At 46.4% G+C, this 17287-nt stretch overlaps 1 protein-coding gene across 1 annotated transcript in view; it reads right to left on the bottom strand.

The window, feature by feature from the left end:
* The window catches only part of LOC147796096 (transcription factor AP-2-epsilon-like), an 86692-nt gene that overhangs the window by 33258 nt on the left and 36147 nt on the right, over positions 1–17287 (bottom strand). The window contains exon 5 of the mRNA XM_087148940.1: positions 3912–4116. Within this exon, the coding sequence (XP_087005066.1) occupies positions 3912–4116 (205 nt within the window). The remainder of the gene's footprint in view (positions 1–3911; positions 4117–17287) is intronic.

The raw sequence follows: 17287 nt of genomic DNA, 5'->3' as shown, positions 1-17287 counted from the left end.
TTTGCAGGAGTCATTTGACCAGTGATAATGTGGACAACACGTCCTACATTTGCGGAAGTTCCGAGATGACCTACTGATGGTGTCACTCACGGTTGATGTGTCACCTATGCGAGGGGGAACCCAAGCCTGTCAGTTCGGTGAGCGTTGAATACGTACACGTATTGGCGGCTATGTTGTATGAGTCCTTAATTTTCTGGCATATCAAGGTATTAGTTCCAAGTGTAAAAAGACGAAATGTCACCTTTACGACTTGAGCAAAGTTTCAAACCAGAGCCTTTAAAGTGATTTTAATCAAGAAAACGTCATCTTTCAAACCGTCGTTATGTATTGAACGTGCAATGAACAATCTGCTTCCCGATAGCCAGACGGTTCCTCCGGGTGAACTCAGGCTCTGCCCGAAATGAAGGTTCAGTCATGGCGTCCAGGACAGCCTTTGAAAAGAGAACAGTCTGGAGGTTCATCACGCAATCAAGGACACACAAAGCTTCAGGGAGTGTTTGACCTAGACACGAAAAATGCCTTTTGTAACATGGGTTCTTTGATCGTTTTTTTTTTCTTTCTCTTTTTTTTCTCTTTTCCAAAACGACCCACACAAAAAGATTGAACTAATCAATCTCTTTTCAATAAAATTTTGTCAAGAATGGATATTCGGTAGCATAGACATCCATTTGCCGAGGAGAGCGTGTTAGAGAATGAAAAGCGATGGGGGGAAGAAACGATCATATGGCGCCGGCCACGAAAAGCGTGTGAAAGCCAGTATTATTCGGGGTTGATGTGGGTCAGGGCCGCTACAACTTGATATACTTTTTCCACCCAGTTTATGAATGATGGATGGATTTGTGGCTGGGACACGATCAGACAACTGCGATTATATCGCATTGTGGCCTCTGCTCGTAACAATAGATTATGGTGTCTATTTGAAGGAGAGGAGAGGGGAAAGAAAGGTTTCCACCATTCCAACCAACTTCAGAAAGTACAATAACAGCGCATGTAAACGGTTGGAGTGGTGGAGGGGGTTTCCTGAACACAAAGCTTTTCTCTTCGGGAGTTGACAATATTTCGTATGTGGTGACTGTTGGTCTCTTTACTCCACTTCGATTAAAAAAAAAAAGAAAGAGAGACAAACTGATTCTTGCCGTAGCGACCCGTTTCTGTTGAGTTAGTACCGTGGTGGGACCATGGTGCTAAGGCACAACACACTCGCCAGGCCGCTGTCTCATCTCAAGCCGGGTGCTTTCTGAATGCGGCCAACTGTTGATTTTGTAACTGTAAAGTTAAAGCAAGCGTGACGGAACCTAAAGAGGCGGGCGTGGGTCTAGAAAGCCGCAGCCCAGATTATAAATGCAGGCAGAACACAGGCACTTTCGAGCACGAACACACTGTAGACTAAAGAGAGAGAGAGAAAGAGAGAGAGAGAGAGACCTTAAAATTAAAAGAAATTTACGAGGAGGCTTCGCACTTTTTTTAGAGACCAATTATCCCTGAATGGATGGGTGCTTTCATTGCGCTCAGTAAGCGACCCGTCGGGTGCAGATGTCTCTGTTTGTGGCGGTAGACGCACCGGGATTGGAAGTCACTCGCTGATCTTCATGTGCAGGTCCTACTTGTGGTGCAGGAGCATCACGGTGAATGACAGTCACATGTTGAACGTCATTGTGGGGCCTTTGTGACAAAGCGACTAGATCCCGTTCGGATTTGCACAAAGAAATCTGTGACACAGTTGGAAGCGTACTCTGCCGTGGAAAAAGGTCGGCTTTGGGTGTCGACGGCCAAGATGGCGGGCATCAGTGTCACAGACCAGGACTGGAGTGAGATGTATTTCACGATGCAACGCTGGTCGAGCCAGATCGATCCATGTCACCAAATTCAGCACTTCCAAGAAGATTCTCCTCTGTTGACTTTATAGACCTTTGCAAATACAAGGCAAGACGACCGAGAGACTCGCTCGTACGTGTCACCTCTCCGTGTTCTCCTGGCACTCAACACCAAAAGCCGATATGGCTGTTTGCTGTAGTCTCCGCGTTCGTGGCGGTCTTTTTAAACCCGGCTAATTGCCCGACGCACTGGCTGAACGCGAAAAAAAGTCAAATATTGATGGTGTTAACACGAGTGAAGGCTACATAGTATAATGGAGACTGACTGAGTCCCGGCTGTCAGACAGGAGACGAGAGGTACCAGACACGTGCGTCGGACGAAAATAATCTGACTTGTTGACTTTTATTTGGTAGAAATTGGGCCTCTGGCAATACATCCTGAGGGAGGAACGAAACAGAGAGCAGAAAGATTCCGAAACATGCTCACTAAGAGCCGTGGAATTCAAGACAATTAACTTAATTCTGACCCTGTTCTAGCCCCTTTGGTGCTTGACTTATGAGCAAACCTCAATCGCAGGTGTCAAGAAGACCACCATCAATTTTGGCAGCACCACAGGTAGCCGCCAGCAGGTGGGTACGATACGGAGCACGCTTTCGGTAACACCACCAAACCGCCCTACCAAAAAACGACAGATAACTTGACGGGGCAGACGGACAACGTAAACAGGGGCCACAGCAGGGCGTCGTAACGGGCATCTGCCTATCGCAACGTCTGGCCTCCAAGCTATATATGCACGGCCGTTGGCTCATTAGCATGGCCAACCCCCTCCCCCAAAGTTTATCTTACCGACAGGGGGCGGTGTTAGGCCTCCTGAAGACCCATGGTCGCATTTCTTTTCACGCTTCCCTCAATCAGGGGCCGAAAGCATAAGGCAAAATCATTACAATATGACAAGGATGTTATTTGAAAGATCTTAATGAATTGTGAAAAAGTCCCACACCCAAGGCAGCGCTGGAGACGGCTTGTAACTCAAGACACATTTATCATGCCATCTACCTCGGTGTCGGATCCGAAAAGGCAGAAACTAAAGGACGCATTTTTTTCTTATCTCTCCAGAAAAACAGGGAATAAAATTACCGCCAGATGTTCAAACATCGAGCGGCAAGTTCCCCTCCCTGGCCATCCGTCATCAGCTAAGATATCAGAACAGAGATAAGACTCTAAGTTCGATGACAATGCCAGAGGAGATGGCACAAAAGCCGTTTCTATCAACCCAATGCTGTACAAGTAAATTAAAACTTCATGTATGAAAAGACTTCGTATTAGAAGAAAAAAACGGTGAAGGAGTGGAAAATAAAAAAAAAGACAAGGGACGGAAGACAGAAGCCACAAAGCTGCACATTAACACTGCGGGATGCCCATAGAAGAATGGCTCGAAATGCACATCAGAAAGTGTGGAATCAACACCAAGGAGTTAACAACGTGGATGTATCAGATTGCATACGGGACGTTACAAAAACAGTGATGCAAACCTTACAGCACCATAATCGTATCGAACACATCCTACTATTCCAAAGAGTCCCAATCATTTGATAGGGTACCTGTCGTTTCTAAAATCACGAGATCAGTTCTTTGGACTTTCTTAATCACTCATTTAAATACTACTGATGATTCAGCTTATATAAAATAATGTCATGTTGAAAGTCAGCTATAATTTCTATGGCTATTATAAGATACATGTAGTTAATCAAATTGATCATACTTCAGTGTAAATCATCTTTTCCTGTTATACTTTAATTGCGCTGCACAAAGTGGAGTGTTTTTGTGCGTTCACAAATCAAAAATCATTGCGGTTTCAGTCAGATTTTGTAACTTATAAGACGACTGGCAGTGTGCCATTGCAAAGGTGAAGCACATAGATCTTTAGCCCAAGCCTACAGAGGCTTTTATCTGGTGTCCTCTAGTACAGTTTCGTCACATGACATGATGCATGATTGTAATCGAACCTGACTTCACAATGAAAGATGTATTTCCACAAAGAGTGACCTACTGTACCCATCTACCGATGCTAAGTCTGCAGAGATATTCGAACTTACCTCCTGAGCACACCTCCAAGAAGCGAAGCGTTGAGACACTCGGGCGGCGACAGCCGCCGCTGAACCTCGGCGACTGTGACTTTGTACTTGGAGGTAGAGGAAAGAAGCGAGAGGCGGCCGGGCACGGTACAGAACACGTCGTTCGGGGAGGTGACATTGGACACCAGACCGTCCTTGCCATTTTCGTTCTTCTGTCGAATGCCTGCTGGAAAGAAAACAAGTCGAAAAGTGGATTCGGTTCAAGGCACAGCTGCCACTTTTTTCAAGAATCACTGGCACAGCTCTGTTCAAAGATTGTCCAAAACTAGTGCCAATAACAGCTCCACACACGTTGAGAAAAGGCTTGTTCTTTATATCACGGTGGATAAAAAGTAGCAAAACAAAACGACCGAAGACAGTCTGACCAGTGCTTGTACCAGATTTCTAAAAGCGAGAGTATAAGTCTGCACGACTCATGTAAGTCGGCAAGCATCTCATGCATAGCGACCTCATCGACAGAAAGGAGCACTGGCACCTTGCGTCGTCGAGAGGCAAACACGGTGTCGAAAGATATTGTTTTGAGAAAGAGAAATATCAGTTGGTCCAAAGCTCTCGGTAACGGGCGTGTTGCGAAGCCAGTCTTGGAATGCTCATTGCTCCGGGAAAGTCGGTACATCTTGATGGCGGTAATGTAGGAGTTTGCCAAAAACGCCTCACTGATCTGGCAAATTATATTTACCAAATATCTTTGACGAAAAGGCAGACCTGTGACCGAAACCACTGCTACGTGTATCTTGGTGCTCCATGACAACTCGGCTATCGTTTACAAGAACGCCATCGCGACATCGTCAAATCCACGAAAAAAAAAACCAAAGGCGAGCTGGGCTTGCGCCCAATGACAAGTACATGTAATTAACACTCTACGTTCAGTTGCTTCGCTTTCCCACTGTGGCCGCAAAAGCGCCTCGACCAACACACTTGTGATGTCAGCTGTGGACAGCGTCGGACATCAAATCCCGCGAACACCCCACGGATTTATTAATAACTCGCTACGGAGGCTAATAGGCGGCACTTCGCACGATGCATTGTTTTGTTTCGAGAGGTTTTTTTTTTTTTGGCGCAGCATACATGCACGAGTCCAAGCTATCTTACTGCCAGCGTGACCAAACTCGAACATACACGGGGTATCTTATCGCGGCGCCCCGGCTGCACCATTCTAGCCAGCGGCGCTAATGATTCGTCCCTCTCCCGTACTTCTTGTCACTTGAGTTATTACCTTCAATGCTGCCGGGTTCCTGGCGATTGTTATTAACGATAAAGTGATAGCGTTGGCTAAAGCCGCCACGACTGTGGCTCTCCCCATAAAATGTGCCATTGCAAGGATATTCTTTTCACCGGCTAGCGATCTGTTTGCACGGCCAGGAGGAAAGCACTGGGACTTGCACCTCGGGGAGGACTCGGCGGAGTAGAGAACACAGCAAAACAAGAGCGCAACAAAGACGGGAAGTGAGGGGCTTTCATAAATATATTCGGTGGGGAAGCCGGTCGTTGGATCGCCCAAGTCTCCCCTATTCTCCCTCTTTATTTGCCCACATTGGTGAACTTTGCAAGGGCAATTGTTCAGTTAAGCCTTCCTTTAGGCTACAGGTGTGTAGTGCAGTTGCCATGTGAGTGTGTGGCGGGTACAGGCACGGCTAACCAACTCTAGCTAACCTCGAGCGACTCGGTCTATATCACGTCCTCTTCATTACAGGCCGACCATTGCTTCTTGTTCCAGGCCTAAATATACCTAGCAGGCTCGGAGCAGCGAGAGAGAGCGAGAGAGAGAGAAAGTTCAGCGGAGATTGGCCGCGAAAACCAGCCGGCGCGGAAGACGTTGAACCCGGGCGAACAACAGCGCCGGGCAGGTGACTCGCAAGTCTTTAACCCAATTCAAACATGCGCCGCTACGCCGTAGGGACGGGCGCTGAAACCCTACCTCCCCAAATCCGACGATGGACACGAAATCCAGCGTGCCTAATGCCGTGTTTGACCCCCCGTCCCAGCCGAGGCAGTGAACTCCCCCTCCACGAGTGGAGGGGTAAAGAAAACGACTGAAGCAGAAGACTACACAATAGGAGGCATGTGCTTCCGATCCGACCTCAAGCCTGCCATTCAGTGCTTTTCAATTTCTTTTCACTGCCCTCTTCCTGACACCTAATAAGGATACATTACAATATCAGGCCATCAAAGAGCCTTGCCGACATTTTGCAGGGCCACATCTCGAGATGGATTATTAACCCACATACTAGATCGCTAGGAAACGAGGTGGACTCGTCAGTGACGAAACAAAACACAGCCTCATGTGCTATGTAATGTAGCCAAAGGAAACACCTCAGCCTTATTCCCAGGGTATCGGGGGGGGAGGCAAACAGGAGCCCCGGACAGGCGATCCATCTAGGTTTCTAATTATTAATATATGCCTGACACACAAGGAAGTTGGGTGTTAATAATAATGGCAGAACGTGTCAAAACTACAAAATGGCCAGCGAGAAAAGCCCGGATACCATGTCAGAACCAATTACGTGTCTCGATCACGTCGGTTGAGGGTTGAGATCTTCATAATACATTGCTAATGCGATGCTGGCGCTGGCTATTTTGGCGTGGTATACAATTTCGCAATCGAATCGAAAGCACCTTTTTTTTTTTAGTTCCCCGTTATGAAATATTAATTCCATAGCAAGAAATACCTCAATGCTTAAGGCCACTATAATAACAAGAGCTGTGTGTGCACTGTTTGTGGTGATGAAAAAAAAGCATATTAGATAATGATGCGGACCTTTTTCAATTCAATTGACTGGTAACTGAACATAAACTTAACATTTCTTCTTGCTGTGTCAAACACACAAAAAAAAAGAGAGAAAAAGGTCCAAATCATAAAAAAAAAAGTCTCCATCACCACCATTTTGACTTTTCAGGAAGGACATAAAGAAGTTGAATCGAGGCGGTGAACTTTGACCAAGACACAGCCAGCCAGCCAGGCGCGATCGCCTTGTTCACCGCTTGGTGCCGGGGTGCACCCCCCCTTCCCTCCCGACCACCTCCCGCTCTTTCTCAATTACGGCAAATTTGATACGGTGAGCAAACTTCGAGCCATCACTGATGGTCGCCTGCACCCGTACCTTGCGCGAGCGGCCACGGTCGGACTATTCGCTGTCGAGGAGCCCGAGGAAGAGAGAAAGGAGAAAGAGCGAATGGGGGGGGTCAATCAGGCAGGCAGGCAGGCAGGCAATAATCTAAACTGACTACACACCAATCAATGGCGGGCAAATTTGGTCCAGGGAGCGACTTGCAAGTTTGCTCTAGCACCCCCCCCCCTCGAATGGAAATGGACGAGGGCTCCCAAGCGGCCCACGGTATACGGGGACGAACCAGCGCGCCTGGCCGAGACGAGGAACGGCGGGAGTTGATGATATTACGAGTAACGGGCCACTATTTGCAGTCAATTTATAACGTGTTTTGAGTGAGTGAATCTTGATGCTGGCACGTACATCGGCACAATAGTGTATCGGACTGGGGAGGTTAGACGTGTACAACTCCGGGGTTATCCCTTGATCGAAACACTATTAATGAGATAGTAGGTGGCACTGCACTTATGAATAACCCATCAAGACTTTGTCAGTTCGGGAGCGCAAACCGGTATATCAACACTGGAGACGCGAAGAAACTGGTACAGTAAGGTCGTCCTGTGTCATTTGTACGTACATTCAGATGTACATTTAGAACCGTCCTTTCTGACCGCCGATTAAATATTACTACGCTGTGGATGACCTTAGGAGGTCACGCTGCGACGGAAGTAGTCACCACCGACGGGTGGGCACCAGCGATGACCACCAAAGGCCAATGGGTAAAACAGAAAAGGTGCCATTTGAGGTGAAGAAGCACATTTCTGGGTGCTTGGCTTATGTCAGGTTGCACTTGAAATGACAACCTGCCAACAGCCTTAGAGGAAAATGTGAATTACCACTGCGGGTTACGCGGGCTAACCCTAACCCTGTGTAACATCTTGATACATCTGCTGGCTTATGGTTGAAAAAAATTACAACTTGCAAACTGTTCCAGCTACAACAAAGGGATAAAGTTCCCTGCAGGCTTCTGTCCACACTGATGAACCTGAATTGAAGTTAATGGTTTGCGGTTATTTATAAGGAATGATTTTTCAGTAAAATGCTGCAACCACGAGGTGAAGAAATCGGACGCCCGCCCCATTCAGACCTGCGGGTGATTGTGTTTTTCTTTCAGCATCTTCCCCAGTTTTTCAAGTAATACAATTTAATTTTCCCGTGACAAACACCGTTCGAATGATTGAATTATTTCTTTCCAGAGAAGAACACAAGGAACACAGACGCTTCGGTGGCCTCTGCAGTGCTGAATGGGCGATTCGCATCCATGTGTATACGCCCCCTTAACCAATAGACGCAAATTGGCAAGAGGGTTTTTTTTTTCGCAAATCGTAATTACGGCACACAAGCTCAACCTAAACGGTGGAAAAATCGCAAGGAGAAATTATAAAAACACGGAGTCTGCTCCCTTGTGGACGGGCTGGACCAGGGTAAAAAAAAGTGGTTGCCCGGCCGTGCAGGCTTTGCACACGACGGGGAGAGTTCCGCACAGTGATTGCACACGCTTCATATGCGATCAAACATCACAACAACTAATGGTTTGGAACCTCGGGGGTCCCCCGCGTGAAAAATTTATCGCCAGTCGAGCGGAAGTTTCTTTTAAAAAAATCAAAATGGGGGAGGACGAGTGGAGGAGACTTAAGTAAGGGTAAAGAGAGGAGAATATAAAAAAAAGTGCCGAAGAAATCAGGCAATATGAAATAGGGCGTGTGGAATCTTTCTGGCATATCAATAAAATAATTACTGAGGAGTGTTTGTTGAAGGGATGCAGCAAGGGTTTGTGGGTAGCCGGCGCATATAAAAAAAAACCGCGGCCGTATATGGCCGCAGCGGCGGGTTTTAATAGACGCTTTCGCCGCGTTAGTGCGAGCGGGGGTCTGTGAACTTGTGTGTGTGTTTGCAACGAGGCGATCTGGCAAAAGAGACAGGAACTAGGCCACGGGGCCCGCTTGATTCTTAATGCGGGGTGGCAATAAATATAATTCTGCATTGACCCGAGCTGGGGACGGGCCGGGGCCTGGCATTGTTTGGGTAAGCTTGGAGCAAGTGAGGTTAGCGACCGACCTCAAAAGGACACAGAGCACAATTGACCCCTTCGGCTATAAAAGAGAGGGGAAAAAAGCCTTCTGCTGACTTGCTTTCACGGATGAGGAGAGAACTAACCGAAGTTTTCTTTATGCTTGTAATTTTATATGATCATTACTTGCAATACCTTTACAGGTGGGGAATGTACCAAGGCTTGCGCAGTGTGATTAATTTTCCAAGTTTCGACCGAAGGAAGGGGTTGTCTTGACAATGGCATCGCTTAACTCAATTACCCAATCAAACTGAACGAGATATAAATGCATTTTGGTTAGCACCGTCTGAACAATGCCCCTGTTGAGCGAGGCTGGGTTTGATTGGTCACTTTGGACCACACAAACTCACTTATCAAAATCGCATTATATTTAGGGCCCTCGGAAATGGATACGGGTGCGCTGCTCGATAAATGTAGTTACAGAACATTTTCGAGTGTAAAATTACGTCTGGGGGCGCTCCGTATGTAGGCTTTGTTAATTAATGGACAGCTCAAATTATTTGCGATTTTGATTTTGTGTCCTGTTTCTCCACACAGCTTTTATCAACAGAAGTAGACCCACATCGTGTTAACTCAACCTTATTTTGTTTTCAACTGAAAATAATTGATGTTGGCATAAGACACCATCGATTCTTTATTCGCCATTCGTTTGTGACTGACTAGAGAACCGCCTATTGTGAGGACTTGCTCTTTCGAATGACGTCATTCACTCCTCACTTTGCCGCTAATGTTCGCGTAATTTTGAGTGTATCTGATTATGGCGCAGTCACAGTGAAGTTAAGTCTTTGTGTTTCATTCAATTACTAACTACCAGGTTAAGTGGCGCGCATGTCATGTTTAATTTGAATGTTCATTGTCGAGTCATTTCCCCCTTTTGGAGGTGGGCACAGCATGACATGTGTGTGTTGATAATGCAAGGCACTCCGTATTTGGTGAGTTTAAGAGGAAAAGATAGTTGGTTGGCAGTTTGTTAGCGGGACACCGACCAGCCCCCGGGCGGCTGGGTCTACCGTCTGTCTGGGTATCAAACACCGTCACAAGGAAGAAAGGATGAAGGGAAAAAAAAGGGGGGCTCTGGATTTTGCCACAGTTGCTGAGTGTGTGAGTGGGGGTGTGTGTTGTAAGGGGTCTCTCTGTCTGTGATGGTGCACCGGGTATCGATAGCCAGACTCTGACATCTGAGCGGGAACGGGGCCCTCGGTGGTTCCTTTCTGGACCCTTTAGTGTTATTCCCCGAGCTTGTTTTCGGCAAGGGGATTAGGGAAGGGGGGGGGGGAATTGAGAGCGAGTCGGTCAGCTCCAGCAGCCCACGGTAAGTCTACCCCAGCAGCGGCCACCCGACACCGCACGGCAAACAGTCACTCCATGGACCTCCGCTCTACTAACCAATACGGGCGAGCCTTTGTACCGCTAACAATACCATGGAAATGTATTCAATATTATGGAGCCTATATATCCCCCAACAACTCGCCCGAATACTGGCGAGATATATATGTATATAACGAGACCAAATATATGGAGCAGAGGAGGGGGGGTTAGTCCGGATTTCAGAAGAGAAGTTCAACGCCTTGCCTGGAAAGTACATCGTGATGTCATACAGGAGCGGCTTCTCCTACCACAAAGACGACAACTAATGGACGTTGCCAGGTCTGCTAACACACGAACCATCGCGCGGTTGATCCCTAATGCCACATCAGCCGACCTGTTTTTTCTTAAACCCGCCCGTCCTCCGCTCGGGCAAGTCTAGTCCCCCGACCCCTCCCCCCTCTTCAGCTTCCCTCCCTCCACCTTGACTTCTCACTAAGTTGGCTGGACGGATGGGGGGGGGGAAGAGCGACGAGTCTGGTTTCGGGTCGGCAGTATGGTGGTGGTACATGCGATGCGGCGTATCGGTGTGCAGTGGCATTGGTATACAACACGCCGGAGTGTTTGGGGATTTCTCAATGACTGATCAAACCGAAGGGACGTAGAGACTACCCATGTGAGGCCATCGAAACTGCTTAACTCCGTCGCTGACATCATCCATCGCCCGGGGCTTATGGACTCAAGCGATGCACCTTATCCCTGCCGGGTAAAGAAAAGGGTCGCTTCGCTAAAAGTCTCCCTGACCGTGGCCGGCCCAGGTAAACCATGGATAAACTCTCAGATAGAAAGGGTGACTGTACTTAACACCCTCCCAACCAATATTGCCTTTTTTATTTGCTAGTCCCCCGGCTCGGATATTCGTAATTAATAACAGCAAAATTACCCTGATGTTTAATTCACGGCCGTTCAATAGTTGTCATGAAATTTGATGAGCGTGTCTGGTACCAGGAAGACTTCTGCCGGTTATTAATGCTCGCTTTACGCATTACTCAGGCACAACTAGTTAGATTCGAAACACCGTGCACTTTTATATTTATTTAATAAGAAAATTTTCAGAATGTAGATTTTAAAGCAAGAAACGTGAATATTTAAGTCAAAATTCTGGATTTTTGGTCTAAATGTTACCAAGGTGACTGTTAATAACGATTTGGTGGCCAGTGCAACAATAGACCTCTATCACGGGGCAGCCATCTTGCTTTTCTACCATTTATGTACTGAGGCAGAAAGGAAAAAATAGTCGGTACCCTTTTATCAATACGTGGAGTTGTATCACTTTTGCCAATAGGTCTACAAGAAGCAAGACAAACATGGCAGCATCATGATTAAGGTCTACAGCTCGGTACGACGGAATGCAAATTATGCCCGTCTACACTCGATGCGCGCCGATTACCGTACCGTCACGATGACTACGATTAAAATAGATCCCGAGTTTATGCTCTCTCTAAATCAACTGAGTTCGAGCGCTGCACTACTAGGTCAAGATGAGATTGGGTGGCGGAATTCTAATTGATCGAGAGGGTATTCCTCGCTGAAGTGAATGCATGTGTGTGTGTGTGCCTGTGATGCTTGGGCGACACGCAACCCGACTAGCCGCCGATAGTCAGGATACAGGTGTATATTGAGTGTGGGTGATCATGTCGTGACCCGATCGCGATGTATCTCGTCAAAGGTTGGGATTTTCAAAATCAACACGCGGCCAACTCGAATTTATGACACGGGAGAAGGGAGAGTGTCTGCTAAGATGGGGGATTCTTTGTATCCACTGTGAGGCGCCATAACAATTATGACGCAGAAGTAGCTTTTCGGGGCGTTTAAGGTGACAAGATTTCACTTTTTGATCTTTACAATATATAACGTTCGAATACAGTGTCAAGATCATTCTAAAGACCAGAAATGAAGCCCTAGTTGCCAAAGCACAATCGCCAAAAAGAAGGTGAAAAGGGGGATTCAAAATGCCGCTTCTATTTTTTTCAACGATCACACAAACGCAACAGAATTATGGTTAGGCCTAATATTGAAAGAAACTTTCCCAAAATAAGAGTAATCTTCTGTCCTCATAATTGATGGGAAATAGTAAATTTTTGTCAAGATTTCCCAATGAGAAATCCTTTCCTATATTCCACGACGTGTGCTCATTTATTGTGTCAACACAATGGAAGTCCTCCGAAAACATTCCTCGGGGAATGTTATTATTGGGATTTTCTCCTTTTTTGGGGTCACGTGGAGGTTCCCTACAGGCCTCCGTCCGGGATACCGTTTCCCTGATGAACCATTCTGGTCTCATTATTACCCGCAGTGATAATAATTGTTTGTATACAAACGCATAAAACGTGCAGGGAACACTACCCCTCCGTCAGATTTCATCTTGAGACTTTGATACCAAAGACGGGATTGGTACCCCGAACAATGCACCCTGCACAATGCCGCCAATAGAGCGGGGCAAGGCCCTCCCTATAACCTCCAAGGACCCTTCCTCGTTGCAATATTTGTCCTAATATCGCGCCGTTTGCTGTGGACCAGTTTTTTTCTCAGGCCTGGTATTTTTTTTATTATTATTTTTTTGTAACGCATCTCTCTGCGCTAAACAAACGCAGAAAGACTGGGCGTGTTTGATTGCTGGTGAGTTGGAGCCGGTGATAATAATTAAGGCCAGGATGGGTTCCTTGGCCGGCCGAGGCTAGCTGGTATAATACAGAAGGAATGGAGTGAGGACGGCTTCTAGCCCTCAATTCGTCTCACACCGAAGTGCACTCACACCTTCCAGCAGAAAGGTGTATTAGCCTAGTGACCTATATCCCCGTGAAATCGTCGACAAGGAAAAAAAAAGTGCGCCATAAAAGGAGCGTTCCGTATCCTAGTCTTGGAAAGGGAAGTCTTTTGAAAATGGGCTTTTTTTATGAAAGAGGGCGCGTTGTTTCAAATGCAGTTAAGCTGAATAATACACGAAGAAAATATTACAGTATCGAATCACAAATTGCATTTTGACACAATAAAAAAGTTAAGCGGATGTCTCAGAAATACAAATTATCACAGCTATTTTGTGAATACAGATTAAAGGATTTAAAATAATTGAAAATCATTTCAAGAATCCAGAAGAATGATATTGCATTCCTTGTTTCTTTTAAACCCTTCACAATTTGTTCCGGAAGTTTATGTACAATTCGTATCTGTCCAATAAATAATATAAACTTGTGATTTGGGACCGTAAAATCATTTTGACGGCAGTACACTAGCTGCAACAGTGAGTGCACTGGATCTTTGCTAGGATTTGTGTCAAGGCGTGACGTAATAATTTTTATGACGCCGTGGGGTCATTGGTTCAAAAGCACAGGTCATCAGAGACATTTTTTTCACTGTGTTTAAAAGCAAAAGGATGTGAGAACACAGAAAGGTGGGGGGCGGGTTAGCGTAGCGGTTCTTTCCTCGCTTTGCACTAATGAGGCCCGGGTTCAAGTCCCGGCTTGGCCCAGGCTTTAAGTGCATTTGGTTTCCAGTCCATACTCGCTCTCAAAGGTTTTCTCCGGGTACTCCGGTTTCCTCCTGCCTCTAAAACTAGACCTTCTTCCTAACTCCTTTATGTGATGCTGCTTAATAAAGGTTATGAATAAACGTATAGTTACTGGTGCAAATCGCCTGAGTAGCTGAAAGCGCCATTAAAAACAAAACAACAACACAGAAGGTTGATAACAGCCTGACGGAGACTTTGTCTGTCTCTCTCTCTCTCTCTCTTCCTATATATTTCACAGCAGACGAGGAGTTGTCAGGTTGGCCAAGCGCCGTGCTCTTGTCCTTTTACAGGGCCGGGGCTCGATGGATAAGGGACTGGCGGTGCGAAAGCCAGGGACTTCCTCCCAGCTGGGTTTGGAATCCTGACAGGAAAAGCAGGCTTCTTACAGAGGGAAGGTGGGGGGTAGGGATTAACCGAGGGCTGGGGGAATTCAACGCTCACTCATAGGAAAAAAAAAACACTTAAGCTCTTGCGACGTTAACGCACTCGCTTGTAATGTCAGGTAGACTGCTAACGGTTTGCCATATGATGTATAGTTTTTTTGGGTATCTTCTCCTCTTAATGAGATTTCTATGGTATGTGCCGTGGCAATTTAATTTGCGTGCGTGGCACAGCGTCGGGGACAATGAACAGGGAGCATGGTAGACAGCCAAGTTTTCTGACGTGTCCACACGCAAAAAGCTTTTATCCGTACATTTTAGCGGTTGGACAATGAAATTAGCCTCCTGCCTGGACTATTTGACCGTGTAATATTGGGAGAAACCAACCGCTAACATACCTCCCTTTCACATTTAAACGAACACCCAAACAGTCTACGCCTACACACTAGTCCCCTGTGACACCGTGTTGTCCCAGACAAAGAATTGAAGTATAATGAAAGGTTTTGATTTTTTTTTCCAAAAACATTTGCAACATTGCGCCCCTCAAAAATGGCTTTTTTCCTTAATTCGCCCGCGACCGCAACTTGACTGGCTCAGGACAAGGCCCGAGAGACTAAGAAAAAAGGGGACATCACCGTCTCGCTGCCGGAGATCAAGGGTATACCGTGCCGGCATCAGCAAGCGCTTGGGCGGCTTGTTTCGGTGACATGTGTCCGCCAGCCGGACCGTGAAATGCGCGAAGAAAGGGCCTGGCAAAATGTCTACACACTACCCGCTGTTCGACCCACTCACAGCCGTCAACTTCCCTCCACGTTAATGAACGCGGGTCCTCCGTGGTTTTAAGTACAGCTAGTCACTTTTTTAAAGCCACTTCTCACACTGGTTTTTTTTTTCTCTCTCTCTCCTTTTTTTTCTCCTCCTCAACAAATCTCTCGATCCGAGTTTTCTGGAGCGGAAAATCCCTGAAAGAACAGTGTGCACATTTCTGGTTTAAGTATATAAACCACATTCTCTGCAGAGCCGGCGTCCCTTTCTCCCTCTGATTTTACAGCAGTTCGGGGACAATGAACTCTGAGTACCACCGACTTGTTTCCACACTGGCACTTTATTTTCAAGTTTGAGAGAAAACTCCTCTAGTCAGAAGTGCGTTAGGTTGGAAAAACATTTAGCCCCCAACAAGCCGCACTCAAACTGATGGCCTTAAATCACTGTAAACTAAACTTCCGTTTGGGGGTTTAACTGCGCAAGTCTCTCGTTATTTCCGAAACTTAAATAGACTTCCATAGTGCTTTCATCTAATCTACATTTGGCATCTTCCTGTCCAGTCCTCATTAGTGCATGTGGCTACCGTGCCTAGTCACCTTAATATAATGATGGAAACCACAGATTAAAAACAGTCCAAAGTTTTAACAAAAATGAATGAAACTATCTTGACTTTGATTGATGACTATCGAAGGGTAAAACGGGAACATACATTGAGGAAGAAAAGGATAAACAAGCCGGACGTTTTAAGGATCAATTCGCTTTTTAACGGGCGCAGGCTATCTACCTAAGATGGCGCGAGTAGAATGCGTATGGTGCGCCGCGTGTATCAAAATTTCACACATGGTGCCTTATCAAGAAAATGCCAGTCTGCGGGCTTGCCCATTGAAGTGTGTGATCAAAACGAAACAAACGGATCGTGTATCCGTCAGGGAATGCGCGGAATCTGGGGCTAATCTCACACGTAGAAGGTGAGTAGAACCGTCAGGCAAAATCATGACCTGGCGTTGGACGAGGGAAAGAGCCGGGTAAGGGACACAAACGCACTCAGTCTTAAATGAACTTAAAATGGACAAATCAACATAATTTTTTTTCCAGTAATTATAAACCATTCCAGTTCTGTGTACCACACAATACATGGCTTTGATTGAACTTGGAGATAATATAGGGCTTTAAAAAATTGCTGAAACGAAGGTGGAATGTGAACAACTAATTTCTGGTACTTTTCTGCAAACATATTCATTCCATTGAAAGTGTGAGTGAACGCCATAGATATAGACTGTCATCCATGGTGTACATTTTTGGTACTTCAAACTGAACTCTGTTATCATCGAGTCTTGATGGAAAGGCCCAGTCGTGGATCTATAACCTTGTGTGAGTGAGTGACCGCGGTCTAGTATCATCCTTCGCCTCTATCGCAAATCACTCAAGACATTGATAGTTCTAGCTGGCCGCAGATAATCACTATCTACTATTTTTCCCCCCTCTTCTTTCTCTGTTGCAAGCTCGGCAAAGCCTACATCGCCCCCCCCCCTTTCGCGCTGTCAAACTCAGAACGATAACCTTTTCTTGGCAGTACTCGCACGCTGATCATCGCTGAGATAGAGCGCCCGTAGTAAGAGCCCAGTAGGAAACAGTAGAGCCTCAGAGATCGCAATCTGGCCATTTTCGCGCGCTTTTCTCATAATGAAACGAGGGGGGGGGAAAAGGCAAGATGGGGATCAATTATGACTCTCCTCTTGATTGGGGAATGTTGCAGTGCAGGGGACCAACTGGAAGGCTCCCTGGAGACCCACAAACATTCCCTTATATAGAGCCGAGATAAAGGCGCTGCCGTGCGCCATTGCCGGACAAATAATAGAGTTAGTCTTATCTCGAGCAGTGGCGACTCCGTTTGCCTTGTAATAACACCCGCCGCGTGCAAGAACAACAACCCCTTGATGGGAAATTCTGAAACCGTTTGTATGAAGATGGAAATTGTAACTAAAACCCTGCTGCAGAGACCACTCTACGGTAACGACAATGTTTTCTTTAAATTTGACGTCATGTTGGCTGCATTCGAATCGGACAGTGGCTGCCAAACGATAGATACGACCGCGACTGTCTAATTTGGTTCCTGGACGTCTCGAGTTGTTGCGTTTTCC

This window comes from Acanthaster planci, linkage group LG18 (assembly GCF_054643075.1).
Source record: "Acanthaster planci isolate LZ-2023a linkage group LG18, COTS_SCS, whole genome shotgun sequence".
Taxonomy (NCBI): Eukaryota; Metazoa; Echinodermata; class Asteroidea; order Valvatida; family Acanthasteridae; genus Acanthaster; species Acanthaster planci.
This window is presented reverse-complemented; position numbering and strand designations above follow the sequence as displayed.